This window comes from Streptopelia decaocto (genome assembly GCF_964273445.1).
Source record: "Streptopelia decaocto genome assembly, chromosome: 3".
NCBI lineage: Eukaryota > Metazoa > Chordata > Aves > Columbiformes > Columbidae > Streptopelia > Streptopelia decaocto.
Window position 1 is genome coordinate 114830392 of NC_138656.1, and position 21408 is coordinate 114851799.

General features: G+C 40.9%; 1 protein-coding gene across 3 annotated transcripts in view; it reads left to right on the plus strand.

The window, feature by feature from the left end:
* The window catches only part of RCAN2 (regulator of calcineurin 2), an 89924-nt gene that overhangs the window by 44172 nt on the left and 24344 nt on the right, over positions 1-21408 (plus strand). The window contains exon 1 of one of the 3 annotated variants that reach the window (XM_082047605.1): positions 6162-6433. The exons of the other annotated variants lie outside the window; for them this stretch is intronic. Coding sequence (XP_081903731.1) covers positions 6347-6433 — 87 coding nt within the window. The 5' untranslated portion in view covers positions 6162-6346. Of the gene's footprint in view, positions 1-6161; positions 6434-21408 lie in introns of those variants that run through there. 3 annotated transcript variants of the gene reach the window in all.

The following is a 21408-nucleotide window of genomic DNA, read 5'->3' on the forward strand; positions in this document are numbered from 1 at the left end:
CCTTTCACCCTTCAATATATATGGAGTGTAGCCTGCAACATAGCTCAGGACAAGGACAAATCCTCCCATTAGTTCCCAGTTCTTGGCCCAGATTCCCCTGGTCTGTTGTGTTGCTGATGTGTTCCGCTGGCTGGATTTACCTGTTACTTCCATCCTTTTGGGGATGATCTACTATAGTCAATTCTTTTCCTTTTCTTATGACAGGGAGTATTATGGAACCCTACTCAGTCTTCACTATTCCACTTTATGTGATGTCTTTGAAGGAGACAACTTTGCTCCTCAAGAATGTATCTGGTTGGCCTTTATTCTGCTGCAGACAGAGAAACTGGAAGAACTGACTTTTTTTTTTTTTTAAATGAGCTTTTCTTTTTATGAGTTCTAAAAAGTATCTTATATAGTTCTGTTAAAAAATAGGATTATATTTGTAAAAGTCTGTTCCTAGCGACAGGCACATAAGGGAGCTCGGTTCAAATACTTTTGACTTACGTAGTAGGCTGAATGAGATCGATGAAGATGCACATCTTTAAAAGCATTTGAGTCAGACATAATGTGCATCTATTTACAGTGTTCCATTCAAGTGCCAGAAGGTCCTATATGTAGGTGGTTTTTTTATTGTTCTGGATTTGTACAGCACCTTAGACAATATGTTTTGTACCTGCTAGCAGAGCTGCTACAGAAATAATCCCTCTGTTACTAGTAATAATTGTGTAAGCAAAAAATGTCACATTGCTTCTGAATTTAGCTGGTATTTTTGGTTACAATGTGGCTGCTGTTACTGTGAGGTCCAGATACAGTGAAGTTTCCCTAAGGCTGAATCAGTAGTAGTTTGCTTGCAAAGGGAGGGTCAAGATGTTGCACAAGTTGTTTTAACGCCTTGTGAGCTGAGCTTGAAAGTTGTGGTACTATTTATAGGTATCAAGCTGAGACATAGATATAACTATGGTAACAAGGTAAGAAAACAAAAACTCCACGCACAGGAGTAAAGGTTGTAGACTAGGACTGTGTTATCCCAGGCTCTGTACAAATCCAGAACGTAAGATTAGAATCATAGAATCATTTCAGTTGGAAGAGACCCTCCGGATCATTGAGTCCAACCACAACCTAACTCTAGCACTAAACCATGTCCCTAAGAACCTTGTCTAAATTCCTTTTAAACCCCTCCAGGGATGTTGACTCCACCACTTCCCTGGGCAGCCTGTTCCAATGCCTGACAACCCTTTCCAGGAAGAAATTTTTTCCTAATATCCAATCTAAACCTTCCCTGGTGCAACTTGAGGCCATTTCCCCTTGTCCTATCACTTGTGACTTGGGAGAAGAGACCAACCCCCTCCATGCTACAATCTCCTTTCAGGTAGTTGTAGACAGTGATAAGGTCTCCCCTCAGCCTCCTGTTCTCCAGGCTGAACAGCCCCAGATTGTACCTGCCTGGAGCAACATGACTTATTTTCCTTCTGATTTTGGAAACTTTTTGTCTTTTTGAAGCGGGTTGCTGATTTAAGTATAAGACATGATCATCATGTGTTAATCAGCAGAGAGTCTAGTGATGCTACAGGATTATTTTGGATCTTGTGAAGGAAAAATACCGCCTGGCGTTAAGTTTAAGTAGTATTATTCTGAGTTCTCAAAGCTGTTTGACGGCTCTACACATAACTATAAAAATTTGGTATTTCCATACTCAGCCTAGATATACAAGTGGATCTCAATTGCTCTTAAATTCACTCTCTTGAAATATTCACTCATTGAATAGTACCCATTTCATTCCATGAACAATTGTTACCATGGACAAAACCTGAAACAGATTGAGAGACATCTGAATGACTGTTCAAAACTCTCTGCTTTCCATTCTTAGAATTAGTGGTCATGGCCCAATGTAAAACTAGTAGAGGATGGCAATAGAGTTATATACTTTTGGATGCACTTATATTAGTACTCTAATTCAGGTAATTTTCTTCTGAAATTGTCTTCGAGCTGCGCTTTGACTCCCATTACAAACCACTCAGAGGAACCTAAACCAGACCCAGGACTGGTTCTGCTGTGTTGATGCGGCGTATATTAATACTAGACCTAGCCTAAAATAATCCCTCTTGAAATAGGGAAATCCCTCATCTACTGTTGATGTCAGATCCCCAGCACCACCTGTTATACTTGAAAAAAAAAATCTGCTTGTATTGGTCAGTATTAATATTCCATGTATTGTGTCGTCTTTAACTTTCAAGTGAGGCTTTAAGGTATATATGTGATCCACAAATCACAGTATCACAGTATGTTTGGGATTGGAAGGGACCTCAAAAGATCATCTAGTCCAATCCCCCTGCTGGAGCAGGAACGCCGAGGTGAGGTCGCACAGGAACATGTCCAGGTGGGTTTTGAATGTCTCCAGAGAAGGAGACTCCACAACCTCCCTGGGCAGCCTGTTCCAGTGTCTGTCACCCTCACTGAGGAGAGGAGAACCTCTTGTGTTCCAGCTTGATCCCATTACCCCTTGTCCTACCATTGTTTGCCACCGAGAAGAGCCTGGCTCCATCCTCATGGCACTCACCCTTTATATATTTATAAGCATTAATAAGGTCACCCCTCAGTCTCCTCTTCTCCAAACTAAAGAGCCCCAGCTCCCTCAGCCTTTCTTCATAAGGGAGGTGCCCCACTCCCTTAATCATCTTTGTTGCCCTTTAATCATCTTTGTTGCCCTCTGGCAACAATCAAATCCTCTGGCTTCGCACCCACTAGCAAGACTTTTTCATCCCTGCACACGTTAGTACAAAATCTGTTATCAGGAGCAGTTTGTGATCTGGAGACCCTACTGAAAGAGCAGGTTCTTTAAGTATGCTGAAGTGCATCACATATCTATGCCAATTTATGTTTATTAAATATGATACTTCAAAATATACATGAAATATGGCTTTATTTTTTCTTGGCAGTTTGCTGAATTTAGAATTTAGAGCTGGAGTTAAGAATTGTTTTGAAAGAAATTGAAATAAATCTTCCTTTAAATTTGATTGAAAAGTGAGTCTCCTGATCTGGAGAAAGCAGTCAATATTAACCAATTTTAAATTATCCAATAATAAAATTTGCTATTAACATTAGATGAGACTATAAGAAATTGTAGAATGCCCTGAGAAAAATCTCATATAAGATTATGTGTTGATTTGAGTGAGTAGTAACAAATAGAATGTGACGTATATTGAAAGACGTAAGTTGAAGTACTAAAGCACCCTGTAGATTTGTTCTGTTAGGTAATAGTTGTTTTGGAGGAACAGAACCAACTAGGTTGTCTCTGTAAAGAGCTCGCTAAAATACCCTAGGGAGCTAGAGTGGTTTTTAAGGGGAAAAATAGGTTATGCTTAGGAATAGGCAAGAAGAAATAATAAATGGAAGTAGTTGTCATCTCAGTAAGGTTTCCTTCCTCAGATGGAATGGAAAAATTGCAGTGATTCTGTTTGGAAAGGAGATGAATAGTGGAAGTGCAAGAATAACCATCAAGTGGAACAGGTCGGATTGTGTATATGTACCAGTTTTTATCAGAGAATTGAGGAGCAGGGCTTTTGAAATTGAATGGATGGCAGTTTTAAACATGAGAAAAGGAAATAATAATTTTGGGGACTATCCAATGTAGCTGTGTATTGCCTGATCTTTTTTCCATCACTGCTATGAAACCACACTCAGACCAGGCATTGCTTTCATTTTTGATGCCTTTATAGACCTTAACGATCAACATTGTCTAATTCTTGATCTTTTTTTCAAATGTCTGTTACTTTTTTTTGTCCTTTTGGTCCGTACTGCTAAAACTTTCATCAGGCTCAGATATACAAGACTTGTCTTTGATTTCAGTGTTTCCTTCCAGCTCTTTGATAACCACTTTACTAACATCTCAGTTTTCTGATTACATGATTTATCCATTGCTGCCCACTTAGAACTTCGATCAGGCATCTTTATGGCTTTTTTCTATTATATCACCTATATGTGATATTCAAATATATGAATAAAAGTTCCTCTAAACATGCACAAAAATGATAACTACAAATTCTTTCTAAAACATCTTTTCCTGAGGTTTATGAAAAAACTTGACAGTGATTAAGTGACTGGTGTACAAAACAATTGATTATCATGATAAACCGTATTGATTAATTTTCTGCCTTCTACTACTCCATCCATTTCTGTTGATTGGTGCAGTCTTGGTTTGTGAAATCTTTAGTGCTGGGAAATGTTTCTGTCCTCGTTCTGAATCTTAATTTGTGGTTATTGCTGAGGGAGCCTCTATAAATGCGACTTAAAAAGTGCGTAAGTCATTTAATAGAGCTCGGAAAAGAATGTTCTGATGAGAGATCTCAGCTTTTCTGTACCAGCATCTAACGTTGCTGCCAGCTCAGGGGGCAAAGAGTGGATTTCTTAGCAGAAGTTGTTCAGCATCGCTAATTGGGAATTCCCTGTGTTTAACCAATTTACAGTGCTGGTGAAAGTGTAAGGTGGGAAGCTGGGTGGGCTTGAGTCTGATCGGAAGCTGCTTCTGCTTTTAGGTGTCTGAATGCAGAGTTTTGCTGCAAACAACTTGATAATATTTTCGGCAGGTGTCTTCATTTTGAATTTCATGAAGGGTATGGTAGTCTGCAGCCCAGACTGACCGTGGTTCAGCGAATATGCCCGAGATGATTTTCACAGAATCCCAGACTGTTTGGGGTTGGAAGGGACCTTTGGAGATCACCCAGTCCAACCCACCTGCTAAAGCAGGTTCACCAGAGCAGATCACACAGGAATGTGTCCAGGTGGGTTTGAATGTCTCCAGAGAAGGAGACTCCACAGCCTCTCTGGGCAGCCTGTTCCAGGGCTCTGGCACCTCAAAGGAAAGAAGTTTCTCCTCATATTCAGATGGAACCTCCTGTGCTTCAGTCTGTGCCCGTTGCCCCTCATCCTGTTGTTGGGCACCACTGAACAGAGTCTGGTCCATCCTCCTGACACCCACCTTGAGATATTTATAAACATTGATGAGATCCCCTCTCAGCTTCTCTTCTCCAGGCTGAACAGACCCAGCTCTATCACTCTCTTCTTATAAGAAAGTTGCTCTAATTTTAGACAACCTTGTTTAAATATCAGTAGTAAAATACTTGCAGCATCACAGAACATGGTGCAAGCTGCAATATTTGTCAATGGAAGTGGAGTCAGCAGTCTTGTTTATATCCACTTTAATTCTGCCTGTTAACCTGACTTACCCATAAATGTCATTTCTAAGCCTGCAACAACTAAAAGTAATTTATGGATCACAAGAACGAAACATTAGAGGAAAAACAATGGTGCAAGTCCGGGATAAAGATCAACTTTCAAACTCCCAAATTTGTAGATTTTTTATTTATATCACTAAAATTAAACTTGCAAAGAACAAACAGACCACTGAGTCAGTAGATGTAGAACATCTTCGCTTTACATAGGTCTGTTTCTTTCAGTTGAATAGTGTTACATTTGGGCAGGATTAACCCTAAGGACAAATGGAGTGAAGGTTGCCAAGTGTGAAGTCCTAATTTCAAGGGAAATTTTCATGTTCTTTTCTTTGAAGGGGCATTGACTTCCAAATCACAGCCAGCCCTGAGTCAGGGTGCAACCAGTGTGTCTGAGTCCTGGGATCGAATTTGCAGCACATCGTTCGCTCCTGATGATAGGACTAGATGTTCTGTGATCTCATGTGTGAGTTTCAATAGCATGCTTTAGTAAAAAAGAAGACTTAAAGGTATTAAAAGCAGAATGCAGAGCTTTTTGGTGTATGGGGTTTTTTTGTTTGTTTGTTTGTGGTTGTTTTTAATTTTCATCAGTGCTCTGCTGTTGATTTTGAAGTATAATAAAGTAACAAACATTACCCTGAGCATAGTGGCTTTAAATGCTGGGTTAATTTACACTCGGAGCGGAGCTTTTGGTGTCAGGCGATCTTTTTTTTGCCAACATAAGCACTCAGCTGAAACAACAGCTATGACTCAGTTGCCACTGAACACCGCTCGAATTGATTTAGTCCCGGTTCAGATTTAGCACATAATCATGTTCAATTTGATCCACTGCGCTGCCTAGAGATAAAAGGGTTGGAAAAAAAAAAGAACGAGATGTAGCGTGTGTCAGTCTTTGCGGTGATGTCATTGCCAGGAGCGATGGAACAGCGAGCGCCGTGACTCTGCTCAGCGCTGGGTGTGCGGGGACAGACCAGGAGCAACTCTGGGAACTGCAAAGACCTCGTGTCGGAGCCTCGCAGAGATCCAAACAGAATTTTGGACTGTTCAATTGCAATACTGAAGATTTTCTTTTATTGTTTTCTTTCCTTTCCACTCGTTTGTTCCGCTGAGGTTGCCTAACTCTGTGTGCAGAGGGGGGGATGCCAGCCCGGAGCATGGACTGTGATGTCTCCATGCTGGTTGCCTGTGGGGTTGACGTGGAGATTTTTGCCAACCAAGAGGTTAAGGTACGAACCCGCAGTTCTTTTGTTACGGATGCTTCTTAGAAAAGCCTTTGGGGAGCGATAGGCATTTGTATGTGCGATTCAGAATAAGGAGGCAGATGAGATTCTGCTGCAGCAGTGAAAGACAAGCAGTTAAAAAAATCTGTTAATTAGGGTAGAGAAATCTGGGAGAGAAACATGCCTGCTTTGTACTGTGTTTGGATAAGCTGGAAGAATAGGCTGGTGTTTACTCCTTAATGATATTAAAAAGTGGGTTATATAACCGACATCTGTGCATATGCACGTTTCATACTCACAACAAATCATTCATTGTTAATTTTGTCGAGATATTTTTAGTACGGTGTCACTTTTTTAGATCAGCCTTGCTGCAAATGTTATTTATCAATGTTGATAATCTTCAGATATTTTCATTCAGTTGAACAGCAGCTGTTTCTTTTGTTCAAATCCGTATTGTCTATACAAGTATAAATGTTTTGTGAAGGGTTAAAAGTTTGTAGCAAGTATTTTGGTGCATCTGCAGTGTGACAGAATACAAAAAGTTGTGCATCTTGCATATCATATGAATTCCTCAAAAAGAATTCTTTAATCTAAAGCTTGGTATGCTGGGCTCATAGTCTCTTAATTAGACAGCTGCTGTAGAAAAATCATTGTGTGTAATTGCTTACTGTTGAAATAATTATATTTTTCTTTTACTCTCATATTACTGCAAGAAAATCACTGCAAATTAAGTTTGAAAAAGGAATTTTGAGTATGCTTTTCACAGATTGTCTGAAAGAGCTCATAGACGTAATACAGTGACATTGAGCAGTTTATTTAAAGGACAAAGACACAGACAACTTTAGTTTCTAATACGATTGCTCTGTTCTTAGTATTAATACATTGGAACAGGGAGAAAAGGTTTTACAAACTGGAGGTCAAATTTTGAACTCCTGTGTAATTCTGAGTCAAACATTGAACATGGAAATACCTGGAAATAAAACCGTTTTCGTTTACGAGATGTTATTAGGATTTTTATTTCCCTGTTAATTAGGTATCAGGTGATATAATGTACAGATACTTTTGTGTTCCCAGCAAGAGATTCTTCTTATATTAAGAAGCTTTTTCTGAACAGTTTAATACTGGATTTATACATTAAATAGGGAATAATTCAGATGAATGGTTCAGGTGAGCAGTCTTGTCTGCGCTGACATGTTTCCTGTAGCATTTTGAAGTAGCAAAATAATCATCTGCTTATTCCTTTTTTCCTTATGACATGTTTTTAAAAAAAAAAAAGATAGGAACTACCCCTGCATTGATATGGACTTGTACCTGAAATAACTCTCTTTTCAGTGTCTCAGCATAAAACTATACAAGAAATTAAAGTTTCAGTGGTCTTCTTGTATCCTTATTCATATGATGATAGCAATGAAAACGCAAAATTCTGACTTCCATGAAATCAGCAGAAAGCTTTACATTGACTTTGGTAAGACTTAGATTAGCCTGATTTAAGCTGCAGCATCTGGCAAGTGTGACCCAGGAACGCAGGATAAAAGAGAATAAAAGTGTTACGGAGACAGTACAGGAATTGTCATCCCTTTGATGTTACTTGGACTTTCTGTACTTTGTTTACTTTGGTTAAAAATGCCTTTTTTTATTTGTTCTTATGACTGAGTGCAAAGACTTTGGGTGTATTTACAGTGGAGACTGCACTGCAGACTGCAGTGCAGCTTAGTAAGGCTAAGCCTACTTGGAAGTTGTCTGGCTTAGATGCCAGCAGCAGCTTGTCCTCAGTGACCCACAGCTCACTGCAGATTCGTTTTCACTTACGTGTCAACAAATTCAGTATTTGGGGCTGTGTCCAGCGCTGCTGCAGCTGGGCTGAGCCCAGAGCTCAAGCCTAGCTAGTTCTGTGCTCATCCCCAGCCTTTCTCTGCACAGCAAGCATCCTCTCTGGGAAGGTTTCAGTGCTGCTGATATTTTAAAGGTGGAGAGACCTACTGCTCTTTGCTCATGCCCAGGACAGTTGCAGAATATATATATATAGATATATATATATATTTGGCTGCAAAAGGGGTTCCCTTCAATGTGTTTGTTGTTCTTGTTGACAGTATGGTCACTGTCAACATAAAAATGTGTATGTTGACTTGAGGATGATGGGAACATCGGGCTTTAAGGTTAAAAGGGAAGGAGGTTGTTTCTGAGAAGAGATGGGTGTGGAAGTAGAAGGAAAAAAGCAAAAGCAAGCACAAAAATCCTGCCTTCTCCCACCCATTGTGGTTTTCCTGAACCTCTCCGCCCAGCCCTTCTGCAGGTCAACTGGAAGACACAAGCAGTATTGACAACTGAAGTCTTGGCTCTTTCAGTGTTCTTCTGCTAAAGAGCTTTTCACGTAGGGAAGAGCTTTTTGCAGGGAATGTTCCTTCGGTGGTACAACAGATGTTGAAGGGGCTGAAGAGGACAGTGGACAGGAGCGGCCCTGTTCGCCAGGCCTGCAGTGAAAGAACTTCTTGTGAGTTTGGGCTGTGGAGCAGGAGATCTTGCAGCAGGTGGCCATGATGTCTCTGCTTTTCCACCTATGGAAGTGACCTTATTTTGTGTTATGCTCTTAGTGTCTGGCAGACAGGCTCAGAAATGCTCTTTTTTCCATTTGGCCTCTGAAACAGGAGAGGGGTTACTTAGTACTGAAAAGCAAAGTACTGAAATACTCAGTACTTAGTACCAAAAGCAAAGCTTTTTAGTTTCAGCATTTGGAGTGACTCATCCTTTCAACAGAGGCTTGTGTGAAAGCCCTGAAACCAGCAGCTGGCGTGACACCGTTGGTTCACAATGCGTGAACCCATCCAACAGGCCTTTCTGTTTTAATAATCCAAAAATTTGGATTTGCTACTAAATGTATAGTAGATGAGGAAGTAGTAAAGTTGAGAAGGTAACCGTGGAAATCACAAAGTACAGTTCTGCTTTGAAGTTCACCTGGATAGGTGTTGTGTATTGGTGATGTTTTTAAAATAAAAGAGGGGAGGTTCAGGCCAGACATGGAAGACATTTTTTACTGTGAGGGTGGTGAAACACTGGCCCATGTTGCCCAGAGAGGTGGTGGATGCCCCATCCCTGGAGACATCCCAGGCCAGGCTGGACGGGGCTCTGAGCAACCTGATCTGGGTGAAGATGTCCCTGCTCATGGCAGGGGTGGGACTGGATGAGCTTTGACGGTCCCTCCCAACCCAAACTATTCCATGACTCTGTGAATTAAAATTCTTTCAGTGCTTCTGGATTATAATTTTATGTAATGATGTTTGTTATATAAGCAATTAGCTAATGAATATCTTGTTTATTTCTAATAGAGAAATTCCAGACATCACTGAAACAGTGGAAGAGAATTTAAACTCATAGCTCTTACTCTATGCAAGGTATTCTTGTATTAATTCCTCATGTTCTCTCTTCAGTTGTGTTCACATGCACCATTCCGCTTGGCAACAGGGTGGGATTGGGAGGACAAGGCATTACTGTAACAGAGAAAAAATATTAATGATCCAGACTGATCGGATTTGTGTCTGAAGACAGTAAATAAATGTGAATTATCTTAATGCAGGGAAAAAAACAACGTGGACATTAACCAGGCAGCAAAGGGAAATGGTAGAAATAGTTTCACTGTTTTGACTGTATTGCCTTGGGAGATTAATCCCCACTGGACCAGGATGTCTGTCAATCTGTAAATTCATTATTCAGTTCAAATGCTCCAGTGAGCACACTGCTAGTATTGGTATTTTGGGATGGATGGTTTGGACATCATTCATTGCCCTGCAGTTGCCTTTGAGAGGTTTAGCAGTCTCACATCCTATCTAAACTTCTGAGGTCTAAGGGTCAAAAGCAGACTAGGTTTTCATGTTTTTTCCTCTCCGCTTCAATTCTCCATTTGTAAAAGCAGCTCATTCACAGAGATGTTGTGAGATTTAAAGTTTAAGTGCTCTAATATTAGAGTCAAGCAAAGAAAGCTGTAGAAAAAGGGAGGAATATTGCTGCCCCTTTGGGTACTGCCAGCTGCCCAGTGGCACAAATCATGACTTGTTGGGAGAGTTTCAGGGTTTCTTTTTTAAATTCTTCTCCTTAGCCACGTGAGCTTGATTTGTCATAAGACTCCACACAACAGCATGGCTACTGAAAATACCCTCGTGGCTTGAAAAGACTGCTCTATAACTTCTTTTAGTATTTTCTGTACCTGATAGTTCTTTCTATTTGCAAATAACATTGCACCAGTGAAATCTTCAAGAACAATATAACAAGGGAAAATGTAGAGTCTTGCATCTGGGTAGAAACAACCCCAGGTTCCAGTATAAGTTGGGAAATGACCTATTAGAGAGCAATGTAGGGGAAAGGGACCTGGGGGATGAGCATGAGCCAGCACTGGGCCCTTGTGGCCAGGAAGGCCAATGGCATCCTGGGGTGTATCAGAAGGGGGTTGGTTAGTAGGTCAGAGAGGTTCTCCTGCCCCCCAGATATATAAAGGGTGAGTGTCAGGAGGATGGAGCCAGGCTCTTCTCGGTGACAACCAATGATAGGAAAAGGGGTAATGGGTACAAACTGGAACACAAAAGGTTCCACTTAAATTTGAGAAGAAACTTCTTCTCGGTGAGGGTGACAGACACTGGAACAGGCTGCCCAGGGGGGTTGTGGAGTCTCCTACTCTGGAGACATTCAAAACCCGCCTGGACATGTTCCTGTGTGACCTCATCTGGGTGTTCCTGCTCCAGCAGGGGGATTGGACTGGATGATCTTTCGAGGTCCCTTCCAATCCCTGACACTGTGATTCTGTGAATAGTTGTGCTTGAGAAACAGATATACTTGTCTTTTGATTTCTGCTTATTGTCTTCATCTAGAGTAAGTAACAAAAACAAAGAATGAAAACACATATTTACTGCTCATTTATCTGACTTAATGCTTTTAAAATAGGACTGTCTGGTTTGGAGAGAAAAGTGCAACCTCTTTTTCTACGGTATTCAGAAGGTTGTTATATCAATATAAGTGATGTAAGATAAAGGAGTTAGATACAAGATGTCACCTGTGTTTTAAGAGGTTTGTAATCTATTTTTTTATAGAGAGCAGTAGTTGCTGTGTTGTAAATATGGAATTTCAAAATGGAATGCTGTGTTGTAAATATGGAATTTAAAAATTTCAAAAGCAACAGAAATATTTCATACCTAAATAAGCAAGTACATGTCCAGAGTGATACTTTCCACTTTTGATTTACTGGTAGCGCTGTTCTCTGTTCTTTAAAAGGTCTCAGGAGCTGTCTTGCTGTTTCCAGCACGTTGACCTTGCTGTGTGGCTTCAATGTCGGTGCTGGGAAACTCTGAGCCAGCAAACCTGGGGCTCCTGCAGACGGAGGCGCTGCCGGTAACCTGTGATATAAAAATAGGTTACACTTTGTCCTTCTAACAGCCTCCATGTGAAGGCAGTTGAGTTTTTGTGTTCTTTCTGATCCCCATTTCTGTTGGGTATTTCTCATGGGTGTTCTCATGAGGACAATGAACCAATGAACAAGTTGTGGTCAAAAGAAAATAAACAAGAGCTAAAAATTGTTGCTCGAAGGTGCAGCATTAATCCAAGGCAGGTAATGAGGTAAGATGGACCTTGCAATGGCCCGGCCTATGTGAGGAGCAATGAAGAGATGGTGATTTTCTTTAGCAGATTTGAAAAATTAACAGTACAACCACAGATCGAGATACTTCCAATACAGATGCAAGTGCAATACTGATTATTCATTAAATAACTACTTTGCTCAGAATTCCCACAAGAACACAGAGAGGTGAAATACCAAGATTCTTTATCTTTTTCTCAAATAATTTTTTCAATGGCACGTTGTTTTCAGGCCTGTAGTGATCTAGTCTCATTATCCTCTGAAAGTACTGAATACGGGCACTGTTTTGTCTCAAGCTTTACTGATATCATTTGCTGCTTCTTAGCATGATCTAAGCTTTGATATGGAGAGAAGCTGCAGATTTTGGCAGAGCTCTGCACCAACCTTCTTGTGTGTATCTCCTTAATAATTTTATTTCACGTTGATTAATGGATATGCTTTATGGTTGTACAGTTCTTCCTTTAATATATTCTAGGGGTGATTCTACCAAAGGTGTTAAATAAACTGCTTAGTTTTGATCATTCATGTGACGAACCATATATTTGCTTTGGAAGATATTGTCTAATCGTATGCTAGAATGCAAACAACCATGACAGTCTGGTCTTGAGTGGTGAATTCTTCCTTGGCAAACAGAGGCTGAACAAGAAGAGAACCTCAGTTTAGCAAACACGTGGCTAACGCACAAGCTGCCCAATTCCAGGAACCGGCCAAGCTGAGCCTCTAGTCAGAGCTTAGTTGCTGCAGGATTTGGTGTTTTCCAGGACTGTGTGCATGGGCTTTGCCTGGAAATTTCCCCCATTCATATGGCTAAGTGTCAATAAACACTTTCTCCTTCTAAATGCCAACAGAATTAAAATTTGCCCCATGGGAGACTTCCGAGACTGTACTAACACCCATTGAAGCAGCTGTATTTATTGACTCCCTAGTCTTGACTCTTTTTTCTGGTTAGATCATATAGGATATTATACATTTAATTTTTTTCTGGCCAAATAGTAAACTCCTCCCCTTTTTCTTTCTCATTGACAATGCTTATGAAATGCACATGCAGCCGTCAAGTTTGGCTCCGGCCTATATTTCCATCTGGAATTCAGGTTGATTTCTGCTTTGCTCATGTTCATTCTTGAAAGTGCTTTCTCACAGCATCATGTTCTTGTGATGCATTTAACTGCCCTCATTTGGAGTTGCTGAGTCAAGGAGAAGCCTTTGGTCGCAGCAGCTCTGATGGAATAAGCAGCCCCACTGTCCATGTGGGATGTCCCCACAGCAAACTGATTGATGAATAAAAACCTCCAAGTATTTTCATTTGCAGATGGAGAACTAAAGAACCAGGAAATAAGTTTTCTGATTAGGAATCAGGCTTGGGATGTATTGAGTCTGGTGTAATTAATAATCCTTGGTTTTAATTATTGGTTTCTGTAGATGTTCAGTCTCAAACGCTGTTTGAGCTCTAGATGCTTTCCAGAAAGCAAGGAGCTTTGCTTAGTTGATAGCTGGATTTTGGGTTGGGTTTTTTTTGGAATTAGCCCAAACTTGCTGCGTTCCAGAATCTATCTGAGATTCTGGCAATGTCTGGAAGGAGAGATGGATTTCTATATTGCAGCGTGGCTTCGTATTTAGCACAAGAAATGTTCTGCAGCATGGAAGAGCGTCCAGTTTTGCAATGCTGGATCGTCCTTTCTGTTGAAATAATAGTCACTGAGCTGAGAAACAGAACAACCCCATTGTGCTGGGTGTCAGCAGACAGCCGTGCACCGTAAATCCTTCAGCTCAATTTGTCATTTGAGGAAGTATTATATCATTATATCTGTCTGCTTCATATAGCGCAGTGAGTAAATTCTGTACATTGGCCATAAAAGGTGGCGGCGTTCAGGCAGCTGAACCATGCAACGAGTTCTGCTGGGTTGTACCCGTGTTGCAGCCAGAGAAGTGGTGACCTTGCAGAAATTTCATTCGTCCTTTTATTCGTGTAGGTCAGATGTGCTGGTGTGCAGGGGGATGGACAAATTGCAGTAAAATAACTGCTAATCCTCTCAAGAAATAAAATTCCGTTTATGGAGGAGATAAGATTGTTGCATTTGTGGTATAAGCCTTACTCCAAGTTTACCAACCTCAAGTTTCATCCTTTACTGTGTTTCATCCTTTACCAATCACAGAACCTGAGGGAATGGCAGGAAGATGTGCCAGGGGAGGTTCAGGTTGGACATGAGGAAAAGGTTCTTCACCCAGAGGGTGCTGGACACTGGAACAGGCTCCCCAGGGAGGTGTCATGGCCCCAACCTGACAGTGTTCAAGAAGAGACTGGACAACGTCCTCAGACACACGGTGTGAACTGTGGGGTTGTCCTGTGCAGGGACAGCAGTTGGACTCAATGATCCTTGTGGGTCCCTTCCAACTCAGGACTTTCTGTGATTCTATGATTCTGTTGCCTGATGACAAGGTGCATTCAGTTTTGATTACTTTTCCGTGTTTATCAAAGAAAACCAATAACTAAACCAATAGCAATACAAACTTTTCCATCATCTAAATAAGTAGAACTATACTGGGAAATTCATTTTAACCACCACTTCTCTGTAGCTGATGGTTTGGTGGGGTCCCCTTTAGTTTTTGTTTGGTTGTTGATGGGTTTTTTGGGGGTGAGGGTGTTTTGTTTTGTTTAGGGGATTATTATTTTATTTGCTTCTGCTGATTAAAAACAAAACAAAAAACCCAAACAAATAAACAAAAAAAGAAAACAACATCAGAAATGGCCTTTCTCCCTCAGAAAAGCACATTTAAGAGAAGCACGTTTCTTTAAGGAACGGGTCACCGGTGGGAGTCTTCTGAGCTGTGGATTTAAGCTGAGGGAGGAGGAAAACAGTCGATTATCCCAAAAGGTGGCTGAAATGAGGAAGGGGAGCATGAGATTTCAGAGGAGGGAAGTCAGTACAATGATAGGGCTTTATTTGATTTGATTTGATTTCCCTGTCCAGCGCAAGACCAAGAATGGAGAAAACTCTGGAGGAGGCTGGGGCAGGGAGGGAAGTTGTTCCAGGCTGATTGAGTGGGTGGCAGCAGCAGAGGTGTTAAGATGGAGAGAAATTGATCAAAACGAGAATAATCAATGGAAGACCAAGGTGAGAACAGATAACTTTGACTTCTCATGGTGTAGCAGAGTGATTTAAGGACTTTGGGAGCAGAAGCTGACACAAGATGCTGGAAAAACACAGTGATGGTCAGAAAAAGGGGGACTTTGTGACAAAGCTTTCACCAGGCAGGTGTCAGCATCATTAAAACCTTAGATTAATTAATCTTAATAGCTTTCTGCTTTCTGAAAGCATCTTCCACAGGCTCCCCCAGGTGACAAAATCTCTTTGTGAGCTGTTACTCTGCTGCTGTTCTCCTTTCAACTCCCTCCTCAAAACCTTTTGGTGCTAAATGTCTGACAAAGAATTAAATGATTAAATGTAGACTCAGCTACACATGCATGCGTAGGACATATAGGATATATCTTATCCCTGCCTTCTCTGTTGTTCTGCTTCAACCTTCTGGAATTCAAGAAGGCATTGTGTGATTTCTCTTGTCTTTGTCCAGTATGGTAGATGATACTAGAAATAAAACCCCATAATTTCTAAATTGTTGCAAGTATCCAAACAGTAAGTGATACAGTAAAAACATGTTATGAGTGTTCTGGGCATACATCTCTCAGCAAATGGAGGTAGGTAATTTGTATTTGATTTGTGATTAGGATCTTAACTATTAAGGAAAAAATTAATAATGGAGGCACTTTTGGTGAAAAATATTTTGACGTAAGTTTTTGAAATAAAGTCTGAGATCCGGTGAACAAGGAAAATTAATTTTTTTTAAAAGTAATTTTCAGCAACGTTATGGAGCTGGCAAACAGTGTCTCCTAAGAAGATTATCTGAGAGACCAAGAGATGCATGAGAATTCGCAGTTAAGGAGGCACTTCTAAATGCATAATGGAGATTATCTGTCCTGATGCAAAGAACAGATGGGACAGACATTAAGAGGCTCTCATGGCCAGATCAGATACTCCTGTTGCTTTACAGCAGTTTAAGGATTTCTATATAAAGTGAAAGCCAAGTGTACAAAGTCACAAGATGAATTTCAGTGGGCAGAGGGTTTAAATAAGAACGAGGAAAGTCTTGTGACGCATCAAAAGTAAGAGGAAAACAATGTGCAAATCCATTAACAGCAAGACACATATCGAACAGTGTGGGGGGGGTTACGGTATGACTGATTTAATGTGTGTTATATAAAGTACTTGACAGATAATCAGCTAAATTAATAGAAAAACAAAACAAAACCAACCCCACTGGTGGCCAGAGCAGAGAAAAACTGCTAAAAATACAGAGGTAAGACAGTCATTCAAGTGTATGAGACCTGATAAAATCTACCAAAGAATGCTTTAGGATACAATTGAAATAATCTTTCTACTATTTGAAATTATCTTTAAGAATTCATACATCACAGAGAGACTGCCGGGGATGGGAGATGGGAAGAAATAGCATTTGTGTTTACAAGGAGAAGAGAGAGAAAAGCCTGGAAAATTACAGATATTTTTGTCTCACTTGAATTTTGGAAATTAGTTTGTAAGCACTTTGGAAGTAATTAGGCCTGGGCTGTCTAGAGAAAATCACGTCCAATCAACGTGGTTCATAGGGCAGCTGGTTAAGTGGGATAAAGGAGACGTGAAAGGTATATATTTTAAATAAAGCTTTCACGCTGTTCAAGTCATTTTCATAAGTAAACTACAGTCTAAGTATAATTTCCATAAGGTGGGTGCACAGTTTTTTAAAAAATATTTACAACAGAAGTGGTTCATTCTCAAGCGGTGAAGGCATTTAAGTAGATAAGCTCACATGTTTCTTCCAGGAAGCAGGTTGAGATTAATGATACCAATCACCAGAGAAAAACCTTTAAAAAAGTGTGGATGAGCCATGTTGGTGGGGCAGGGTCCAAATACTGAACAACCTTTAATTAAACAGCAGGATGAAATTGAGTACAAAGGGGTACACCTGAAAAGAAATCGAAATCACAACTATATAAAGAAATTGATGTGGCTCAACAGGTGTGTGATGCGAATCTCTGGAGTTTCAGTGAACTGCAATGATGGTGAGTGTCAAGAGGATGGACCAGACTCCTTTCAGTGGTGCCTAATGACAGGATGAGGGGCAATGGGCACAGACTGAAGCACAGGAGGTTCCATCTGAATATGAGGAGAAACTTCTTTCCTTTGAGGTGCCAGAGCCCTGGAACAGGCTGCCCAGAGAGGTTGTGGAGTCTCCTTCTCAGGAGACATTCAAACCCACCTGGACACCTTCCTGTGTGATCTGCTCTGGTGAACCTGCTTTAGCAGGTGGGTTGGACTGGGTGATCTCCAGAGGTCCCTTCCAACCCCAACCATTCTGTATCAGTCAGCTGTATCATACTTTTGTTATTAAAAAAAATTGTAGAATCACAGAATGGTTGGGGTTGGAAGGGACCTTCAAATATCATTTAGTCCAACCCACCTGCCATGGGTAGGGACACCAGGTTGCTCAAAGCCCTGTGCAACCTGGACTTGAACACATCCAGTGATGGGGCATCACAACTCCTCTGGCAGTTTGGTTTCTATGCTAATTTGGTGACAGTTCAGTTTAAGTACTGACTTTGCAATTGTGAGTGCACCATTTGTCTCTTCAGGCTGGTTAGACTTTTCAGAAGAACATTTTTTAATCTAAAAACGAGATTTCATGTTGCTACCTTGTTTACAGATCCTAAGAAGAAAGCTACTGAAGTGTGAAAGGTAGCACCTTTATCTTTAGAAACAGCTGATTATATTAAAGGAATTCCAGGGCTCTGCAACCATCCAACTTTCTGCAGGCAATTGCCAGTCCTTGAACCATAATGTGAGAGTCGTTGAACTAAAAAAAATTCTTATTAATCACAAGAGCTGGGAACAAAGCCAAATGCTGGGCCATAACAGTTATAAGTATGCTGCTTATGTTAGACAGAAGTAAATTATTGGCATACTTAAAGTTTTAGAGGTTTGGGAAGTTGATGCATTTTTGTCTGAATTTTTAAAATAAATGAACAAAGAGGAAAGATGTTTCATATCTATTTCTTGCTTTTGTAGCAGATAACTAGACTGAAACTGTTGATAAACTGTAGTGATTTAAGCTACCTGTCCACAATATTAACTCCCAAAGTCCTGATATTTCTTGGGATAGGAGAAAGAGCTTGGTGTCACCAAGTATTGCTGAATACAAGCATTTGCTTGACATACAGTAACAGTCCTGAAATAAGAGATTACTCAGTGCATATTGCATCCTACAGAACAATACAGAATATTTTTAATGTAATTGGCTTGGTGTTTGCTAAAAATTCTGCTTTAGCTTTATTATATAGTTTTATAGTGAAACAGAAGCAAAGCAAATGGAAATTTAAGAATTTTATAAAGAAAAGGGATAAGGAAACTTTACTTGGGTATAAGTGTGGTAAAATGAAAATCGTGTGCAAAATGAAGTATGTGGCTGCTAATAGCTGCAGATTGCTATGTATTGAACTGCTCTATTTTGAGAGCACTTATCTATAGGAAGGAACCATTGCTTTTAACCTCTTTTGATTTATTCTCCCCTAAATGGTTTCCATCAAATTAGAGGTTTATATGTAGGAAGTCCAGATTGACCACGTTTCTCAATATCCTTTAGAGAGAGTCTGTGGATTGTCACTCGGTTTGTTCAGCCTGGAGAAGAGGAGACTGAAGGGGAGAGCTCATGGTGGCCACAGCTTCCTCACAAGGGGAGGAGGAGGGACAGGGCTGAGCTCTTCTCTCTGGTGACCAGTGACAGAACCTGAGGGAATGGCAGGAACATGTGCCAGGGGAGGTTCAGGTTGGACATGAGGAAAAGGTTCTTCACCCAGAGGGTGCTGGACACTGGAACAGGCTCCCCAGGGAGGTGTCACGGCCCCAAGCCTGACAGTGTTCAAGAAGAGACTGGACAACATCCTCAGACACACGGTGTGAACTGTGGGGTTGTCCTGTGCAGGGACAGGAGTTGGACTCAATGATCCTTGTGGGTCCTTCCAGCTCAGGACATTCTATGATTATGGACTTAGAGAACGACATTCACAAGGCATGTAGCTTTCTTTAACACAGAGACAGTGTGAAACAGTGCCAGAGGGCAAGAAACTGGACTCTACAAGATACTAATTATTTTTACACGTCCTACTTACTTTTAAAAAACTTGTCCATAGAAAGAATAAAATCTACATCTGGTTACCACTCTGCCTGCCTATCACTGGGCTTGTTGCCTTCTTACCAATTGCTCTGGACACAAGATTCTATGAGAAGCTGCTTCAGTTTCATAATGCTTTTAATATGCTGATACTGATACCTTTTTTCACATCAGGAAATGAAAATGATTTTGATGAAGAGCAGCGCTGTTTTTAGCTGTAAGATAGGATTAGTCTGCTTTCCAATTCTTGTTTCTAAACAAAATCTCTGCCAACTGGAAATTATCCAGTTGGTTTGAAAAATGACATGGGAGCAGTTGGGTCAGGAATATTTGCTTTTTCACCCGGAGTTTCTTCCATCTGCCTAATAAAACAATAAAACCTCTGTAAGACTGAGATTCCCTCGTCTGTATCCAGTCTGGTAGTGGACAGTGACTGTTTAGTCAGATACAAACCACAGCTTCTTTTTCTGCTCTTACCCTGTTTCCCCAAAAATAAGACCTATCCTGAAAATAAGCCCTAGCAGGATTTTTCAGGATTTTTGAGGATGCTCAAAATATGAGCCCTACTCCAAAAATAAACCCTAGTTACAGTTCATTAAAAAGTCAATTTAATAGTGTCCAGACAGCTATACATTTAAAAAAGTAAGCATCTTTTAGAGCAAAAATTAATATACGACCCTGTCTTATTTGGGGGGAAACAGGTTTGTACCTGATACAGAGCCCAGGTCTGTCATCTCAGGAACCACGTCTTGGGTGCTGGGAAGCTGCTCACCAAGTTCACCCAAAAATTCTCTTTGGCCAACACAAGGCCAGTTTTCTAACACTTGCTAAATTCTCGTTTTCATTAAGTACTATAAAAGAGGCTAATTAAACATTGTGATGTATAATGAAAATATACTATAACTTTTTTTTTTTTTTTTTTTAATTAGGCAGGTAGACCACTTTATGTCATTTCTTTGATATTTCGGCCTCTGTGCAGCTTGGGATCCTGGAATCCTCTAAAGGCTGTGACCTCTGGTGGGGCAAAAACAGCCTCTCTAAGCACAAAAATACTTCAAGCCCTTTTGTTTTTTTTTTTCACTAAATGTATTCTAAATGGAAAGCATCTTCAATTTTTTTGTAGGGCAGTGCTGACATGGGTGTTCCAGTGAGAATACAGAAGCAGCATGGAGGGAAGAGTGGATCATTTCTGTCTGTGCAGATGCTTTCCATTCGTTTGCTGCCATGATCTGCAAAAATCAAATTCACAGTTAAACTTGTCAGAGAGATAACAGCATTAAGATCAATTATACCCGGCAGATTGTAGCTCATCTGAGGGCTGCAAATCAGTGAATGTGGGAGGGCGATAGACTTGCAGTGTTTTGTAGTTGCCTCTTTCAGTGCAATGTGTAAATATAATCAGTTTAGTCTATGGAATTTCTGCCATTTGAAGTTCAGAGGAACAGACTATTACCTGTAGTTATCCTCTCTTATTTATATATATATCTATACATATATATGTATAGATACAGGTTCCAGTATAAGTTGGGGAATGACCTATTAGAGAGCAGTGTAGGGGAAAGGGACCTGGGGGTCCTGGTGGACAGCAGGATGACCATGAGCCAGCACTGTGCCCTTGTGGCCAGGAAGGCCAATGGGGTGTATTAGAAGGGGGGTGGTCAGTAGGTCAGAGAGGTTCTCCTGCCACTGTACTCTGCCCTGGTGAGACCACACCTGGAATATTGTGTCCAGTTCTGGGCCCCTCAGTTCCAGAAGGACAGGGAACTGCTGGAGAGAGGCCAGCGCAGGGCAACAAAGATCATGAAGGGAGTGGAGCATCTCCCGTGTGAGGAAAGGCTGAGGGAGCTGGGGCTCTTTAGCTTGGAGAAGAGGAGACTGAGGGTGACCTCACTAATGGTTACGGATATATAAAGGGTGAGTGTTACGAGGATGGAGCCAGGCTCTTCTTGGTGACAACCAATGATAGGACAAGGGGTAATGGGTACAAACTGGAACACAAAAGGTTCCACTTAAATTTGAGAAGAAACTTCTTCTCAGTGCGGGTGACAGACACTGGAACAGGCTGCCCAGGGGGGTTGTGGAGTCTCCTGCTCTGGAGACATTCAGGACCCGCCTGGACACCTTCCTGTGTAACCTCATCTGGGTG